Source organism: Elephantulus edwardii, unplaced genomic scaffold (assembly GCF_000299155.1).
Source record: "Elephantulus edwardii isolate Elephantulus edwardi_28Jun2011 unplaced genomic scaffold, EleEdw1.0 scaffold00151, whole genome shotgun sequence".
Taxonomy (NCBI): Eukaryota; Metazoa; Chordata; class Mammalia; order Macroscelidea; family Macroscelididae; genus Elephantulus; species Elephantulus edwardii.
Genome location: NW_006399901.1, coordinates 2,604,076 through 2,622,025, shown reverse-complemented (window position 1 = coordinate 2,622,025; position 17,950 = coordinate 2,604,076). Strand labels below are relative to the sequence as shown.

General features: G+C 45.2%; 1 protein-coding gene and 1 pseudogene across 1 annotated transcript in view; both read right to left on the bottom strand.

Annotated features, from left to right (window-relative positions):
• The window catches only part of SFI1 (Sfi1 homolog, spindle assembly associated (yeast)), a 129,651-nt gene extending 127,670 nt beyond the window's left edge, over positions 1-1,981 (bottom strand). The window contains exons 1-2 of the mRNA XM_006894888.1: positions 1,896-1,981; positions 1,606-1,788 (exon numbers count right to left, since the gene is read on the bottom strand). Of these exons, the coding sequence (XP_006894950.1) occupies positions 1,606-1,788; positions 1,896-1,981 (269 nt within the window). The remainder of the gene's footprint in view (positions 1-1,605; positions 1,789-1,895) is intronic.
• A 7,976-nt stretch (positions 1,982-9,957) lies between these two features.
• LOC102867478 overlaps positions 9,958-17,950 on the bottom strand; it is an 8,701-nt pseudogene continuing 708 nt past the window's right edge.

Here is a 17,950-nt window from a genome sequence, read left to right as displayed (position 1 = left end):
TTTAAAATATGCTATGTAAATGATTTTAAATATTTTATGTAAATGGACTTTTTAAAAAGCTATTTTCTTTAAAAGGAAACAGGAAAATAATGATAACAAGTACTGGTAACATAACTGATACACTAATAATTTCCCAGCAAACTAATTTTAATAATAAATAATTCCTCCCATTCGCCACCAGGGATGAAGCTAGGAAAACTGGCAGACCTAAGAATTTACCTTACACGAAGGACATAATGTGAAAAATCAACAAATAAGAAATGCCAGTATAAAGCTATTTTTTTCCAACTTCTAAAAAGACATCGAGACACCTAGAAGAATAAAAACTGTAACTACAATGGGGGAAGTACTTTTAATTTTTTTTTTTGCACCACGTACATAAATTTCAAATATTTAAATACGCGTGTAAAATAGTAGAGTTCGTAGGGAGTTGGGTTACTAACCCAAAGGTATCTCTCTCTGGTGATTGGAATCCACTCCATGGGAGTAAGACGGGCATTCTTCTTTAGTATCATTTCAGCCTTTGAAAACCCATTGGAGGGTCAGCTATGAGTCACTTCTGACTCGATGGCAATGAATATTTGTAAAACACATTAGACAAGAAGTTTCCCTGGTACCTCGCAGCGTCTAGGAATGACACAGAGCTCCGCTGGCCTAGCGGGGAAGGAGCTGCCCTGTCAACCTGAAGGCACTCGGTTCTTACCAACCAGCTTACTTAGAGGGAGAAAAGAAGAACAATCTCCTCTCGTGTGTTTTACTGCCTCTGAAAAACGTGCTGCAGGGTCAGCTACGGGTCAGTTCTCGATGGTACTCAATAACAAAGAGAAACGAGGAATTTCTACACAGCCATCTGAAGCCCCAGACTAAGTGTCAACGCCTACTGATAAAAACATTTACAGAACCAGTACTTGGCGTGAGACGCAATAGTTCATTTCATCTGCATCCGTTTACAGCACTCACCCCCATCCTGTAGGCGCTGTTATTACCATCTCAAGACTTTTTTTATAAAAAGGGTGCTCAAGAGCCGCAGCTACAAGTAGGTCGAGCTGGGACTTGAACTCAACTCTCCAACGCCATTCATTCCATAAATAGTTACTGGACGTCTAATCAGAGGTTGTAAGAAATCTGCACAGGCTCTCATCGGATCAAGAGGAAACCCCAGTGACCCACAGAGGGCGGCCCAGGGGTCAGTTTCCTGCGCTGGTTCGGATGAGCCCACAGATGTGGAGACCCCGGGTTTGGATCCACGCAGACTACAAAGCTCCGTGGAGAACAGTGTCCCGAGCCCGGGACGGGGAAGACTTCCTCGGAGGAAAGCACGCGAACACTGTGCCCACCACACCACGTCCTGGTGGGCGCCAGCACCCCAGCACCCAGTTAGAGGAAGCCGGGACTCCCGGGGGAGAGGCCGGCTCAGCTGTGAGCGGCGCTCCCTGCTCTCACGGGTGGTCTCACTTAGAGACCAGAGGCTTTGCGGGCCAGGCCAGGTCCCTAAGAAAGCCAAGTCCTGCGACCCCAGGAGCGGGGACAAGCAGCGGACGCCGCCTCGGACTCTTTTATCTTTTCTCTCCAGTCTCGCGGGTCGAGAGCCTCTAAAGGAAGTACAGCTTCCCGCTCCGCTTTTGTCTCCTAGGCGACGCCACGCCACACACGCCCGTGCGCGCAGGAAGTCCCGCCCAGGACGCCCCCGCCCACGGCCTGGAGTCTGCGCAGCCGCAGTCCAGCTCGTGTCCCCTCCTCTCCGCAAGCCTAGGGCCCTGCTGTTCGCCCGCCATGTGGGTTAGCTTCCTGAAGAGGACGCAAGCGCGGTCAGACTACTCACGGTAGGGCCCTCTGGCCCCCTGCGTCCATTCATTCTTTCTGACCTCAGATTCCTCCAGCTACTTTTCCCCCACCTCCAGGTCTCCGGCCGGCCTCTCTCCACGGTTTCCGGGGGGTACGGCCCGCCTCCCTCACCCCCCCCCAAGTAGGGAGTGCGCATGCCCAGACCGAGGAAGTCAGTGGACGGTGATCTGACTTTAGTTTTCCAAAAAAGAAGGTCATCTCCTCTTGTAACCTTTCCTTTAAAAAATCATTTGTACACCCTAATCATTTCTCTTGTAAACACTCATGTTTTTTAATTTGGGTCTACCGTGATAATGTTGGTAGATTATCAAGGGGGAGGTAGTTCAATCCCCTTGAATCGTGGCGAAACTTTGAACGACACATTGGAACCTTGTCCTTTGCTGTGCCATCCTTAAAATCTGACATACTCAAGCCCGTTGCCCAGTCACTATGTCAGTCCATCCTCTCCGCATTCCTCCACCTTTTCAAGCATGATGTCCCACTCCAGGGAATAACGTCTCCATGCCCAAAGTACTTCTGATAAAGTACTGAAACAAACTCCATCCTCTTTGCCTTCACGAAGTACTCTAGCTGCATTCTCTCCAAGACATCTCTGTGTATTCTTTTGGCAGTCCATGGGATTTTCTTCTCCAACATCACAGCTCAAAGGCATCAATTTTTCCGTCACCTTGAGGAAGCCCCAGCCCCAAGAAGACACAAGGCAAATAGAGGAAACCTGTTTAAGGCAGGCCCAGGCCCAAAAACACTAAGCGAAAATAGGAAACCTGCTTGGTAGACTCAACCCCCAGGAGCAGCGGCTGTTGAGTAGCTCTAACCACATCAAGGAGTTAGCAATAAATAACAGAAAAATCGTTCCAGCAGCTGAGTTGACTACCCAGTAAACTAATGGAGGAATTTTAACTAACGTATGAACTTTATCTGTGTACCTATGAACTTTGTCTGTGTACCTGATTTATAGCTCTTTTGCTCAAAAGTTTTAACTAACCAATCATAATGTGTGTAAAAACTAGCCAATAGAAAAGAGACTGCAACCACTATCTTGTAAGCCCATGTAAAGAGATAACATTTTGTATTTGGAGATCCTGACCCTTGAGAGGCTGTGGTCTCCGTCAGCACTCCCCACGGACAATAAAGTCTTCCTTGCTTCACCAGAAGAGCTTGTAGCACACTGTTCCTTTGCCTGGGCCTTTGCCTGGAGTCACTGGATAGGAGGTCGAATTCCTGAAACAATCTTTATCGTCCAACTCTCTGATGCATAGCAAGTGTTGAAAAGACCATGGTCTGAATCAGGCACACCTTAGTCCTTAAACTAGCATCAGTGCTCCACAATAATTTGAAGAGGTCCCCATGCACAGACTTTTCCAGTGCAATACATCTCCTGATCTCCTGGGTGTTGACTGTGGATTTAAATAAGATGAAGTTTCATTCTTTTCTTCATCTATCATGATGGTGCCTATGTGTCCAGTTGTGAGATTTTTTGTTTTCTTGACATTGAGATAAAATCCATATTGAAGGCTGCAGTGTTTAACCTTCTGCAGCCAGTGTCTCAAGTCCTCCTCACTTTAGCAGGCAAGATTGTGTCTGATAAACATTATTTGCAAGAAAGTGATATTTCAGGGAGGGGTGGGTAAGGGAAATGGGAAAGATCCGGTGTGGAAAACAATGTTTATGAACTTTGTTAGTAAAACAGTATAAAATAAACATTTTCTTTTTTTTTTTTAAACAGTGATAGATGAAGCAGCCTAACTGTGGGGTGTCTCAGGCTCAGGAGCACATGTGGTTCACACTTTTGCTCTATCTTCTACAAATATTAATCTTGGTAATTTAAAAAGAAATTAAATAGAATGTTCTAACTGAAACAACATAGGAGCCAGTCTTTTATCAGTCTTGGCAAGTAGTTTTAAAAAGAATTGTATTGCAGAGTTCTAATTAATCTTGTGACATGTACTTCTTGTAAGTTATTCTTTTTTTAAAAAAATTTTAGGGGAGCTCTGGTGGCCTAGTGGCAAGAAGCTGCACTGCAATTCCAGAGGCGTACAGTTCTAATCCACCAGATGCTCTGCCGAGGAAGGAGGGGCAATCTCCTCCTGGACCAGTCAGTTCTGATTTGACGGTACACATGCACACACATAAATAAAAAAAAAAAAGAGGGAATAAAAAAATTTTAAAATTAGGGGTTTTTTTTTAAGTATAATTTCCATTTTATTTTCAGGTGAGTTTTTTCTTCAGCCTTTAAGGAATCAAATCCTTACATGGGCTATGGTGGTGGTTGCGGGGCAGCACCTGCAGGTCTAAATCTAGGTGGAGGGGTTTGGTCCTTCTAAGCTTCACTAGAACAGTTCCTCACCACCTTGCTGTGAATGGCACAACTCACACAGTAGTGCAGTTTCACACAGAGCTTTGGAAGCACATGTACATCGAAGAAACTCACTTCAGAAATGGCTCCCTCTAAGAATTACAAACTTCTTAATTGCCTTGTCTTTGGGCGTGCACTGGGTGCAGTTTGTGCAGCAAATAGGCTGCATGTGACCACGGCCCTTTTTGGCATGACCGTTGTTTCTCCTTTGTCTCATGCCATCAGAGCTCGCCATGTTCAAAATTAGTTTTTCTTATAAGCAATTCCATACATATAATTTACCTATGAGAGTTACAGCATTAAGGCATAAATCAACCAACTAGTATGATTTTTTACTAGGTGATTTGAGATGAGTTGCTGACACTTTCTTCCTGTTAACATGAATTTACCACCGTCAGCATTGACGTCTTTGGGAATGAATAAGTGGCACTTCTATGTTGATAGCTTTAGTTTGCTTGGCTCTACAATCTATACTCTTCTTACCAGCAGCCAGGAAGTTAAAAGATAAATTGCATTGAGGAAGCCTGCTGTCTTCAGCACCTCTTCAAGGTACTTAGGAGCAACGATGTCAGTCTGGAGACTAAGGTGTGCCTGATATAGGCCATGGTCTTTGCCATTATTGGCTATGCTTCAGAGAGCTGGACAATGACTAGGGATGATAGGAGAGTTGATGCCTTTGAACTGTGGTGCTGAAGAAGAGTATTTAATGTATATTGGACTGCTAGAAGAACAAACAAGTCCATCCTGGAGAGGTTGAAGCCAGGCTGCTCCTTGGAGGCAAGGATTTTGAAGCGTTGTCTGACATTCTTTGGACATGTTGCAAGGAGGGTCCAGTCCTTGGAGAGGGCCAGCCGTCATGCTTGGGAGGGTGGAGGGACGGTGCAGGAGAGGAAGACCCTCGATGAGATAGATTGATTCGGTCACTGGGGTAATGGGAATAGGCGTGTCGGAGACAGATTGCCAAAGGATAGAGCCAGGTTTATACCTATTGTACATAGGGTCATTATGAGTCGCAAGTGACCCAACGGCACATAACAATAACACCAACAATGAATGATAATGAAAATAATTAATCCTCTCAAGATGAGAAGAAGATACCAGGAATACATGATTAATAATATCACATGTTGTTGTTGTTGTTGTTGTGTACCATTGAGTCAGAACCGACCCATAGTTGACCATCTGGTGGGTTTTCAGAGGCAGGTAATTGCATGGGAGGAGATTGCCCATCTTTCTCTCACAGAACAGCTGGTGGCCTTAAACCATGTGCCTTCGGAAATGCAGTGCAGCTTCTTGCTACTAGGCCACCAGAGCTCCCAAGCAAAATATTGCTGAAGATTATTAAAAAATGGCTATAACAGTCATTGACAGAGATCTGCCAGAAATTCAAGGAGGCTGTGCCAACAGGAATGTCCCTGCTGATGTCTGATGGATTTTGACTGAAAGCAGAGAATACCAAAAAGATGTCTATTTTTATTTTATTGACCATGTAAGGGCATTTGAATAGAATGAGAATTCCAGAACACTTAATTATGCTCATGTGAAAAACATACCTAGACCAAGAGTTAGTTGTCCAAAATAGCAAGGAACTCTTTATGGTTTATAAACAAGAAAGATGTCCTTCAGGGATGTATCCTTTCACCACATCTATTCAATCTCATGATAGATTGATAAAAGATTGAAGTTATCCATGATTTCATCTTAACATGGATCCATAATCAATACCCTTTGTACCAGCAGAAATCAAAAGACATGTTGCATTAAGAAAATTTTGTGACAGAGACTTCTTCAAAGTTCTAAAGAGCAATGATGTCAGTTTAAAGATTGAGGTGCACCTGATCCAAACCATGGCCTTTTCAGTTACTTACTATGCATCTGAAAGTTGGATAAAGGCTAAAGATGACAGAAGATGAATCAATGTCTTCAACTGTAGTGTTGGAGAAGAGTACTGAATATCCCACAGACCGCCAAAAGAACAAACAGGTATGTCTTGGAGAAGGTGTGGCCAGAATGCTCCTTAGAGGCAAGGATGGTGAGGCTGGTTTATTTCACATAATTGGGGCATGTTGTTAGGGCCAGTCCTTGGAAAAGGACATCATACTTGAAAAGGTAGAGGGTCATCTAAAAGAGGAATATCCTCAACAAGATGAATTGAGACAGTGACCGTTAACATTGGGCTCACGTAGATCAGAGATGATGAAGATGGGAAAGGATAGGGCAGAGTTCAGATCCATTTTTCACAGGGTCACAAGGAGTCACAGTCCATACAACAGCACCTAACAATGGCATAACCATCATAATACAGCAATTGCTGGTACAACAGTGCTTGATAACAAACTCCGTATCACTTTCTATATATAATTGTGCTGCTAACTCAAACGTCATCTGTTGGAATCCCTAGCTGCTGTGTGGGAGAAAGATGGACAGTCTCTTCCTGTAAAGACGCACACATAGACTTAGAAACCTGGCGGAGGGTTGTTAGGAGTCAAACTTGACTCAAGACATAAAAGATAAAGGAGTCTATTGTTATGTGCTGTCAATTCAGAACAGAACCAATTCATCTCTGACCCTCTGGCAGGATCTCAACATCAAGAAAACAAAAATCCTCACCACTAAGTCCATGGGCAACATCATGATAGATGGAGATAAGCTTGGTACGAGCAGTCAGATCAGGACACATGCAGCATTGGGAAAGACTGCTGTCAGGGACCTTTCCAAAGTCCTGAGGAGCAATTATGATGTTAAAGACCAAGTTGCACCTGATTCAAGTCTTTCTAATCACTTGCTATGTAGCTACGAGCTGGGCAATGAATAAAGACGACAAAAGAACCAATGCCTTTAAGTTGTTGTTTTGGAGAGGAATACTGAAAATGACTGCCAAAAGAATAACTGTGCCTTGCTGCTGTTGTTGTTGTTGTTTGGTGCCATTGACTTGAGTATGACTCATAACGACCCTCTGAACAAAAGATCTGAACCTAGTCCTGTCCTGCACTGTTTTCACACTTCTTCACACACAAGAGCCCATTGCAGCAGTCACCCTGTCAAACCACCTGATTAAGAGTCTTCCTCTCCTTCACTGACCCTCCACCCTTCCCAACATCATGTCCCTCTCCAAGGGGGATATGTGTCTTAGAGAATATGACAGAATGCTCCTTTGAAACAAGGATGGTGAAGTTTCATCTCACATACCTTGCGTATGTTAAGAAAGGACATCATGCTTGGAAAGGTGAGGGTCCGTGAAAGAGAGGAAGCTCCTCAGTGAGCTGGAGAGATAAATGACTGTAGCAATGGACTCAAGTGTGTCCAGGATGAAAAGGATGGTGGAGGATATGACAGGGTTCAGATCTGTTGATCTCAGGTTGGTTATGAATTGTGTGCAACTCAACAGCACCTAAAAACAACAAAATCACACGAGATCATTCAGTGTTCTCCACACAGCAGATGATGGATTCAAACCACGTGCCTTTGGGTTGGCAGTGAAATTCCTTACCACTAAGCCACCACAGCACCTAGGATCTGCCAAAAATCTGTTGTGTGATCTTCAGGATATCCCTTATTATGTACCATCAGGTCAGAATTGACCCATAGCTGACCCTCCAGTGAGTTTTCAGAGGCAGTTAAATGCATGGGAGGAGATTACCCATCTTTCACCCTCAAAGCAGCTATTGGATTCAAACCAAGTGCCTTTACATTGGCAATGCAATTCCTTACCACTAAGCCACCAGAAACTTCCTAGGTATCCTTTAATACATACTAATGTTTTCTTAGTACATTTCCTGAGGATTTAATTCCTCAGCTGTCTTCCTAGAATTAGGATTTATCCTTCTCACTGCTGTCCAGTGGGATCTGACTCATACGTCATCATCGGGTTTCGAGGCTGTAATTCCTTGAATTCTCGGGAGAAGACTTCACATCTCCCCTGAAGTTGTTAGAACATGGTAACAGGCAGAAGTAGCCTTTGAGTTGGCAACTCCCTATACCACTAGAACTCCCCAGACTTCGAGTGAAAAAAGCTTGAGTGGGGCACGTTGTTGTTGTTGTTGTGTGCCGTAGAGTTGGAACCGACCCATAGTTGACCCACCAGCAGGTTTTCAGACGCAGTTAGTTAATCGCATGGGAGGAGATTCCCATCCTCCTGTGCAGCAGCTGTTGGCCTCAAACAGTGCATGCCTTTGGAATGAATTGAAGGGCAGTTGCTTGCCACTAGGCCACCAGTCATTTTAGAGGTGCTCCCCAGGGCACCACTTTATGGGGTAAGTCTGTGGAAGTTAATGACCCCAAGAGAAACCCTCTCAAAGTTGCTCTTGAAACATCTTACATTTCAAATAGTTTCATTTGCATTTCCATGGGGCTGCTAATTTCCCCAGTGCCTGACTTTTTTTTCAATCTCTTTATGCCAACCATTGACTAACCATTCAAACATGAATCAGTCAAACAAATAAGTAGTGGAGAACAAATAACTTTTTTTCTTTTCTAATTTTTATTTTGCACTATAAAAAAACCAACAAAACACCAGTAACATATACTGCTTTTCTTCACATTAGCATGGGCTTTAGGAAATTATTGCCTTTTCCCCTCTTTTCCACTCTTTTTGTGCAGTTTCCCATGCTGTCTCCTATCATGGTAAGCTGATCCACTTTTGTTACAGCACCTTAGTTATAGCACCAGTAATCTACAGACAAAAAAAGGAGTAGTACCATACTGCAGAATCTGCAAACCCCAGAAGTCAACAGCTTGAAGACAACCCCCAGGAGCAGGAGAGAAAACAATTGTCACATGTAAGAACACAAACACATGTAAGGGCAGTGAGCCGGGGCAACATCATCACTGACCAGCCACTGACAATCACACGGGCAGCTCCCTTGTTCTCCCAGCACCCACTCCTACCACCTCAAGGTCAGGACTTTCAGTCTATGGTCTGGAGTAGTTTACAAATGACACAAAAGGGGCTTTGAGAGGTACAATAAGAATAGTTCAAGTATGAATATGAGTCACACCAAGTCCAAGGTCAGAGAAGAACCCACAGTGGGGAAAAAAACACCCAGAGAGTCAACATCTTGCTACTTCAACCAATCACCTCCAGTGGACCCGGGAAGGAACCCCAAAACATTTGAGGGTTACAACCACAGCAGATGGGAACAACCCGATAGAGCTGCTCCACCCACTCCACCAAGGTGACCTCTGCCCAAAGGGCTTCTATGGCAAGTGAGCCCAGGGAAGCCCCTGAATGGGAAAGTGATATTCCTATTGGGATGGCTGACACCAGTGGACTTACACATCTAAAGGGGTTCCCTTCCTGACAAATGGTGATCAGTTTATGCCCTGAAGCAAGAGAGACAGATCATGAGACTATCCAAGATCAAAAAAGACGGTGGAAATTGTGCTTCCTTCAAAATAAATTGGCTTGTAACTGCCTTTTCTCCTGGTTCAGCAACTTCATTCTCCCACATTGCTGTAGGTTCTTTATTTCTGTATGCTTGAAATGAAGAGGCAAGGCTGTGCGGTACTGAGAGGGCAGTAGTGGGCACTCACTGTGCTCATGTAATGGCGTGGCCTTCCTTTGCTCCAGAGAACCTGATCCTGAGGTCAATCCAAAGTCCATTTGCAACATGTGACACCCCCTCCCCCCAATCCCACCAGGACTGTATGGTAGAGGGAGGTCTGCAGTATTGCACAGGTTTGAAATGTTTGTGAATTTACAAAAAATGAGAATCACAGCTGCTCTTGGGACTGGACTGGAACCCCCTGGCCTGGGTTTAGCAGGATGTGGCTGTGGCCATGGAGCTCTTGCCAAGCTCTGAGACCGTGGGGTGGGCACTTGGGCCAGCATTGAGGTAGGAAATGTATGGAGGCCTGCATGTCAGGAGCCAGTGTCTGCAAATGGTCTAGAAAATGAAGGGCCTGCCGCCTCCCCTTGGCAGGAGGTGGCCTGAGTGGTGGGCATGGAAGGCAGGATCTCAGATTCATACTGCAAGAGTTGACCAAAGAAGCCATAGTTGGGCGAGACCACATGGCTCCACTGCTTGATGTAGTCAGAGGCCTCCTTCAGGCAGAACTGCTTGGTCTTCATGAGGTAAGCTGTGCAGATGGTGGGCAAGCAGGAGATCCCTGCCTCACAATGCACCAGGACCTTGCCTCCCTTCTCTCTGAGGCAGTTAATGAAGTCTGTTGCTTCTTGAAACTGGGAGCTAATGTCAACTGTGTGGCTGTCTTCCACCAGAATCCACTTGTAGTGCAGGTGCACCGTGCAGGCCTCGGAGGTCCGTCTGGAAACATTCAACAGGGCCGTGATGTGCAGGTTGGCCAGGAACTCGCACTGGAAGCATGGTAGGCAGTTCCAAGGATGGGGAGGATTTCAACTGGATCACCCTGGTAATAAGCTGGCCTGCGGCTGAGGCCGAGCACTGGTTCCCCACACTGGCTGAGAAGCCCTCTCTCGCTTTATGTCCACACAACACTCTGCATATTCGAGTAAAAGGTCTCATATCTCCTTTTGAGGAAGTAGACTCGTGGGCCAGAGGGCAGGAAGGCGAGGAGCAGCGAGGTGACCACGATGCGGGCGCCCTCCTGCAGCAGCCACGCACACCGCCCTGTCGGACACTAGAAGCACCACCAGGCAGAGGTTGACGTCCAGTGAGCCAGGGCACACTTGAGGTGGCGAAGGCCAGTTAGGGCCGGCAGTCGAGCACCACGCAGCCAGCTCCTTGTGGAGCATCTTGCGCAGGCAGCGCCCCTCGAGCGACGTGACCACGTGCCGCCCTGGTACCCACGGCCAGGGTGCCCGTGGCCAAGGCACTGCACCAGCAGGTAGAGCCCGATGCCAGCAAGGCCACTCAGCACTTCTTTCCTGCCCGGTACACTATGCACCCAGCCTGGCCACTCTCTGCCCCAGAAGCCCAAAAGAAATCTTTTTTCACTCCTTACTCTCAAAAGATTTCTCCAGGCTGAAATTTGCAAATTGATTATTAGTTGCAAAAAGGAACATTTGTTGTTGTGGTGGTGGTGGTATGGGCCGTCGAGTCACTTGCAACTCACAGTGATCCGATGTACAACAGCCCTGAAACCTGTTCTATCCTGTACCAACTTTCCTGTCTCTGACACACCTACCCCTCATTACCCCAGTCACTGTATCAGTCCATCTCTTGCACTGTCCCTCCACTCTTCCATGCATAATATCCCTCTCCAAGGACTGGTTCCTCCTTGCAACATGTCCAAAATCTGTCAGATGAAGCCTCAGAATCCTTGCTTCCAAGGAGCAGCCTGGTATCACCCTCTCTAGGATGAGTCTGTGTGTTCTTCTAGCAGTCCTTGGTATATTCAACACTTTTCCAGCATCACAACTCAAAGGCATCAATTTTCTTTCTATCATACCTCTTCATTATCCAGCTCTCTGACACATAGCAGGCAATTGCAAAGACTATGGCCTCGATCAGGCACACCTTAGTGTCTAGACTGATGATGTTGTACTTCAGTACTTTGGAGAGGTCCCTGACAGCAGAAGAACATTTAGAATTACAAAATATCATCTTTGCCAAGAATGTAAATTCAAAAGCTACAATGAAACAAGGGCTTCCAAGTGTCTAGCTTTAGCTACCCTGGAATGCCAAAGGAACAAACCAAAATGCCATACAAAATGACTAGGAAGAAATGCAGCCAGTGTGCTCTTTAGAAGGATGGTGAGATTTTTTTCTTACATACTTGGGGACATGTTATCAGTAAGGGTCAGTCCCTGGGAAAGGACATCATACTTGGGAAAACAGAGGGGCAGAGAAAGATCAGAGGTAGATTGACGGCAGCAATGGGTTTACACACAGCAAAGATTATGAGGATGGCAGAGAACGGGGCAGGTTTGTTCTGTTGTGCACAAAGTCATTTTGAGAGTCATCTGTGACTGAGATACCAATGGAGATTTGTATACCAATGTTCATAGTAGTGTTATTCACAAGAACATGAAAACAGCCGAGATGTCCAACCATAATCGAATGGATTGAGACATTATGATACATGCACACAGTGGATTCACACAATGGCAGGAGCAATGATTTTATAAATTTCTACCTAACTTGGGAGGGACTGGAAAACATCACGGTAGGTGAAATAACTCAGTCCCATAAGGACAAATATTGCATAAAACTATTATTGTAGAATGAGTAGGAGGATCCAAGGGGGAGGTGGAAGCAGAGGGTTGAGGATGTACGGAGGGGGGTGGATTAATCATGGGGTTGTACAATTTGATGAGTGTGGGACAAAAAAAGAGAGTCAACTGAGGGGGTGAAGAGTCAACAGTATGGTACTCAACAGTGTTTGCTTGCGTCTTGGGAGCTCTGGTGGCCTAATGCTAAGGCTGCAATCCCCAAGGCACATGGTTTGGATTCACCAGCTTCTCCACTGGAGAAGGATCGGCAATCTTCTCCCATGAGATTTAACTGCCTCTGAAAACCTTTCCTTTTTTTTATTATTATTTTATTAGTTTTAATGAACATTTACAGAGATTTGGGGTTTTCATTCATTCATTGTTGTACTGTTTTCTCTATCCTCCTCCCCAGTTCTTTCTTCCCCCCCCTTGAATGTCTGTTTTAATTGTCCAATTGCCACAGTGCTTGTCAAAGCCAGTTCTGATTAATCCCCTTTGTCAGTGTGTCCTTTGCCATTCCCTATCACTCCTCCCTGAGAGAGACTTCACCCTGATTCATAAGGGAAAGGGGATGGCGTATTCTCTTAGCTACTTCCTGCTGAAAAGGGACATTGTAGGTTTCAGGGTGAAGATCTTCTCTCACTACTCAAAAGGGCCCCTTTGGCAGTAGGAAACACATAGACTATTATGGAGATTGATTTTGGAATGTAGATGCACTGTTATCAGTTGTGCTTAGCCTACATGTTCATATCCTTGAAGATGTATCATGGAAGTGTTGCAGCCTAGAAGACACAAATTTAGTTAACAAGTTAAAAGTACATGAGTCAAAAATTAAAAAGCAATAATATTCCTAGTAGAGGTTTTAATAGTGGCATAAATCAAGTTACAGAGGGAAGGTGGTTCTTACAATAAAAAGCCTATTGACTAGCACTTTATTATAGTGTAGAGGTTAGGAACCTCAAGATGTAAAGGCTCAGCTATGTCATTTACTGTTCTTGAGTCCTGGAGCAAATTCCATCTATCACTGGGTTGTTTTACAACTCAGAAGTCCGCATGCAAGGCAGAGGAGTAAGGAACTACTTATGAGGTTTTCCGTCCATTCCAACAACTAAGAAATAGAAGAGTTGGGACCTCAGAAGGCGTTTAGGACCAATTAGTAGGCTCTGTGTCCAGGAGAAAACGAATATACTTACCAGTAATGTTAATGCTCACCCACAGCTCTTCTGGGAGGATCTAAAGCGTTGAAGTGTCCTCCTTTGTTTCCAGCTGGGTCTGAAAACCTTTCTGAGGGTCAGCTATGGGGCAGATCCAATGCAATAGCACACAGCAACAACAGGATAAGATGGATGTCCAGATTAATGTTTATTCTTGGGCAATAACTGTCTTCTCTTTATAAGGACAGAAACAGATGGTGAGGCCAAGTCCTGCAAGGCATAAAAATCACAGGCCTTAGCTAAACCAAACCCACCTGAACCTACTGCAGTAGAGTCATGTGACTTACAGTAACTTAAAAGAACAGCAGAACAGCCCCCTACAGATTCCAAGGCTGCCATCTTTATGGAATGGAGCTCTGGTGGCTTCTGGGTAAGGAACTACACTGCCAACCCAAAAGAATGCGGTTCAAATTCACCAGATGCTTCTTGGGAGAGAGATAGGCAATCCTGTGTGATTTACACCCTCTGAGAACCTGCTGGAAGGTCAGCTATGAGTTCATTCTGACTCAATGGTACACAGCACCACTAATCTTTATGGAAAGGAGCCCTAGGGTGTAACATATAGGGTTGCTAAAGAAAGGTTGTCAGTTCAAATCCAGCAGCTGCTCTGTGGGAAGATGGACAGTGACCTGCTTTAAAGACTTATGTCTTAGAAGCCCAAAGGAGAGTCACTGTGAGTCAGAATTGGCTCAATGACAGTGGGTATAATGGTATAGCAATCTTTATGGAATCAGATTGCCATATTGTTCTTCTATTGAGCAGCAAGTGGATTTGAACTGCTGACCTTTCAGTTGGCAGCTGAGTGTCCATATATAATGGTATAGCAATCTTTATGGAAGCAGACTGCCATATTGTTCTTCTGTGGAGCAGCAAGTGATTTGAACTCTTCCTGATAGGTACTCAGGGTCCTGGAAATTAGCTCCAGCTGAATGCTTATTTCATTCATGGTGTGTGGCAGTTTTAAAACAGGTGCACAATTTTTTTGCATTTCATTACACTCCCCTTCAAATAGGGCATTAGTGCTTCGCATTCAAGGAACAGAATGTCCTCTTTGGACATCTGCCCTGTAAATCCAGTTACCAGGTTGTGTGTGGAGACTGCAGCCACATTGACAGGCCACATGTAATGTTCTGGCCAATAGCTTCCACTATCCTGACAGCCTCTGTTGGCCTAAGGGCAAGAAACTGCACTGCAATCCTGAAGGCACACAATTTGAGGCCACCAGCTGCTCCATAGGGGAAAGATGGTCAGCTTCCGTCCATGTGATTTACAGCCTCTGAAAGCCTGCTGGAGAGTCAGCTATGAGTCAATTCTAAACACACAGCAGTTGCCAACATATTAAACCACAAGCAATGACAGAAACAATGTTATCTTTAATCTCCTCTACAGTCCTGAAAAGTAGGTATTTACAGATAAAAAAACAAGTTCCAACTGAAGTTTCACATTGAGTGGCAGAGCAAGGATTTAGCATTCTCCACAACTGCATAATGGGAGATGGATCAGACCTGTTTATCTTTAAACTTTAAGAAGGACTCATTTCCACAACAACAAAATAAAGGTAAACAACCCAAATGCAAAGTGGGCACTGGATATGAACAGAAACTTCACCAAAGAGGACAGTCAGATGATGAACAAACACATGAAAAAATTCTCAAAATCCCTAGCTCTAAGAGAGATGCAAATAAAAAATAACTATGAGATACCATCTCAATCTAGTAACAATAACAAAATTCAACAGAGCAGCAGACAACAAATGCTTGTGAGGTTGTGGAGAAACTAGAACCCTTATTCACTGTTGGTGGGGGTATAAAATGGTCCAGCCACTCTGTAAGGCAGTATGGTGCTTTCTCAATAAGTTGGAAGTAGAAATGCCATCTGACCCAGCAATTCCATTACTGGGAATATACCCTAAAGATATCAGAACTGCCACCCAAACATATAAGCACTCCCATGTTTATTCCTGTGATGTTCACAGTAGCAAAGAGATGGAAACAACCCAAGTGCCTATCAACAAACGAATGGCTAGAGAAGATGTGGTATATTCACTAAACAATAAAGAACTCAAGAAATACAAAATGGGTGACCCTGCAGGACATTATCTCATCACAAAAGGACCAATACTGCATAATGCCACTGTTATAAAACAGGACTGACATGGGGGTTATTAGGGGGAAACTAAGAAAAGAGGGGATAAAGTACACTGCATTGAAACAGATGTAGAACTGCTTGAAAGGAATATCTGATTTGGTGTTATCTGATCAACAAGAGTCCAGAATAAGAGCTGTGTAGTAAAGTGGACTGGGGAAGCGAGCTCTGGTGGCCTAGTAGCAAGAAGGTGTACTGCAATCCCAGAGGTGCACGGTTCAAATCCACCAGGTGCTTTGCTAGAGAAGGAGGAACAATCTCATTTAATGTGTTCCATTGCCAGGAGATTTCCTTATCATCCTCAATCTGACAGATGTGGCAGAGCTAGGGTGCAAACTCAGGGGCCTACTTGGAAATAAAAAGATCACTAGTAAAAGGTGTATGAGGATCCAATGCAGGAGGGAGAGTATGGGGAGCAGAAGGGTGAGGATGGGTGGAGGGGTAATAGGATGGTAGAAATAGAAATTTGATGGATGGAGGGAGGTGTGGGTAAAGGAAACGGGACAGATCTGACAGGGATCTGGAAAGACAAGACAGTGGTAGGCATACTTCAATGTTGATGAAATAATTTTTTAAAAACCCCACATAATGAGTCTGAATGATTGTATGAAAAACAATGTGAATCAAGGATAGTGCGAAACACAACATATATGAACTTTGTAAGCAAACCAATATAAAGCCATTTTTTAAAAGCCATTTTATTAGTGTTGTACTTTGTATCCCACTGCTCTCAAGGCAATTCCAACTCATAGCTACCTTGGAGGACAGGGGAACACTGCCTCTAGGTTTTCCAATACTGTGAACTTGTATGGGGAGATTACCTCATCTTTCTTCCACACAGTGGCTGGGGAATCCAAACCACCGACCTTTTAGTTAGCAGTCATTTACCCTTAGCCTGCTCAGGGTTCCTTGTACTTTAAATTTGTTTTAAAGTTTTATGAAGGTTGCATGGGGCAATTTACTCACATTTTCTCATTTAATGTGTTCAATTGCCAGGAGATTTCCTCAATCTGACAGATTAGAAAGTCAAGGCTGAAGATAAAATGAGTTGCCCAGCTTTCTACAACGTGTAGGGCGTGGCAGAGCTAGGGTGCAAACTCAGGGACCTACTTGGAAACGTTTTTCTCGGCCACTTTTGACCATTTTTAGACAAGGTGAAGAAGATTTGTAAAAAAACCCATTTTATACAATGTAAAAGACAAACATTTACAATAGAGCTTCCCCCTGTTAACGTTCACAAGTTGTCACAATCAGAGATAGCAAGCTTAGTGATCATGTGGTTCAATCCCGATTTCACAGGTGAAGAAAGTGAAGCTCACAGCAAGTAGGACCCATCACGGAAACGAGGGCTTGATTGTTCTTTGATGCGATGCAAAAACAAACAAAAACAAAACAAAAAAACAAAACCCAAGGCATTTCTTTCCACCCCTATGTATCATCTCACATCCTTTTGAGGCTCAGGTGTGACCACTTGTGTCACCCTTTCCTTGGACATTCCTTTTTGGCCAATAGCTTGCGTTGCTCAAAATGTGGAATTGATATTTTCATCTCTGTGCCAACTGTTGGTCTGAGTCTAGCCAATACGTGCTAAGCGCTTGACATTCACCATCTCCCCAAACCACACATCCCCTCTTCGTGCATTTTAAGGGTGAAAAAATAACTTAAAAAAAGTCAGTCGTCCTGGTGTCTAGCAAAACCAATCGTGGCAAGCTTGCTTCTTAATGCAGCAACTCGTGACGTCCCTCAATCTTAGTAATATTAAATAGAAACGAGAATAGCACAACTAGGCTAAGTGACCGTTTTGCCCAAATCACCCCACTACTGTCAAACAGCGAAGGTTCGCTCTGCGGGTGGAAGCTCTAAAGTCCCCACGTTCCAGCCCAGCTTGCCAGCGCCGAGCAGCACGCCCGCATCGCGCCGCCGTCTGGGAGACCCAGCGGGCGGGACCGAAAGCGCAGCGCTGCCACGGGGCGTGGGAACCCAGCTCTCCTCCGGGGCTGTCCGCGGCAATCGCCTGCGTGCACGGGGGCCGGCCGCCCTTGCCGCCGTCACGGCCCCGCCGGCGCCCCCTCCCTGTCGACGGCCCCTCTCCGCTCTCGCCCCTTCCCCGTGTTCACAGCCTGCGTCCGGCCGGGGTGCCCTGCCCGCCCGGCACCGCGGCGGCCACCTCACATCCGGGCCGCCGCCGGCTGCGTGGAGGGCGCTCTTAAGGGGGAGGGCGGGGCCGGGAAGGAGGGGCGGGGGGCCGGGCCGCGG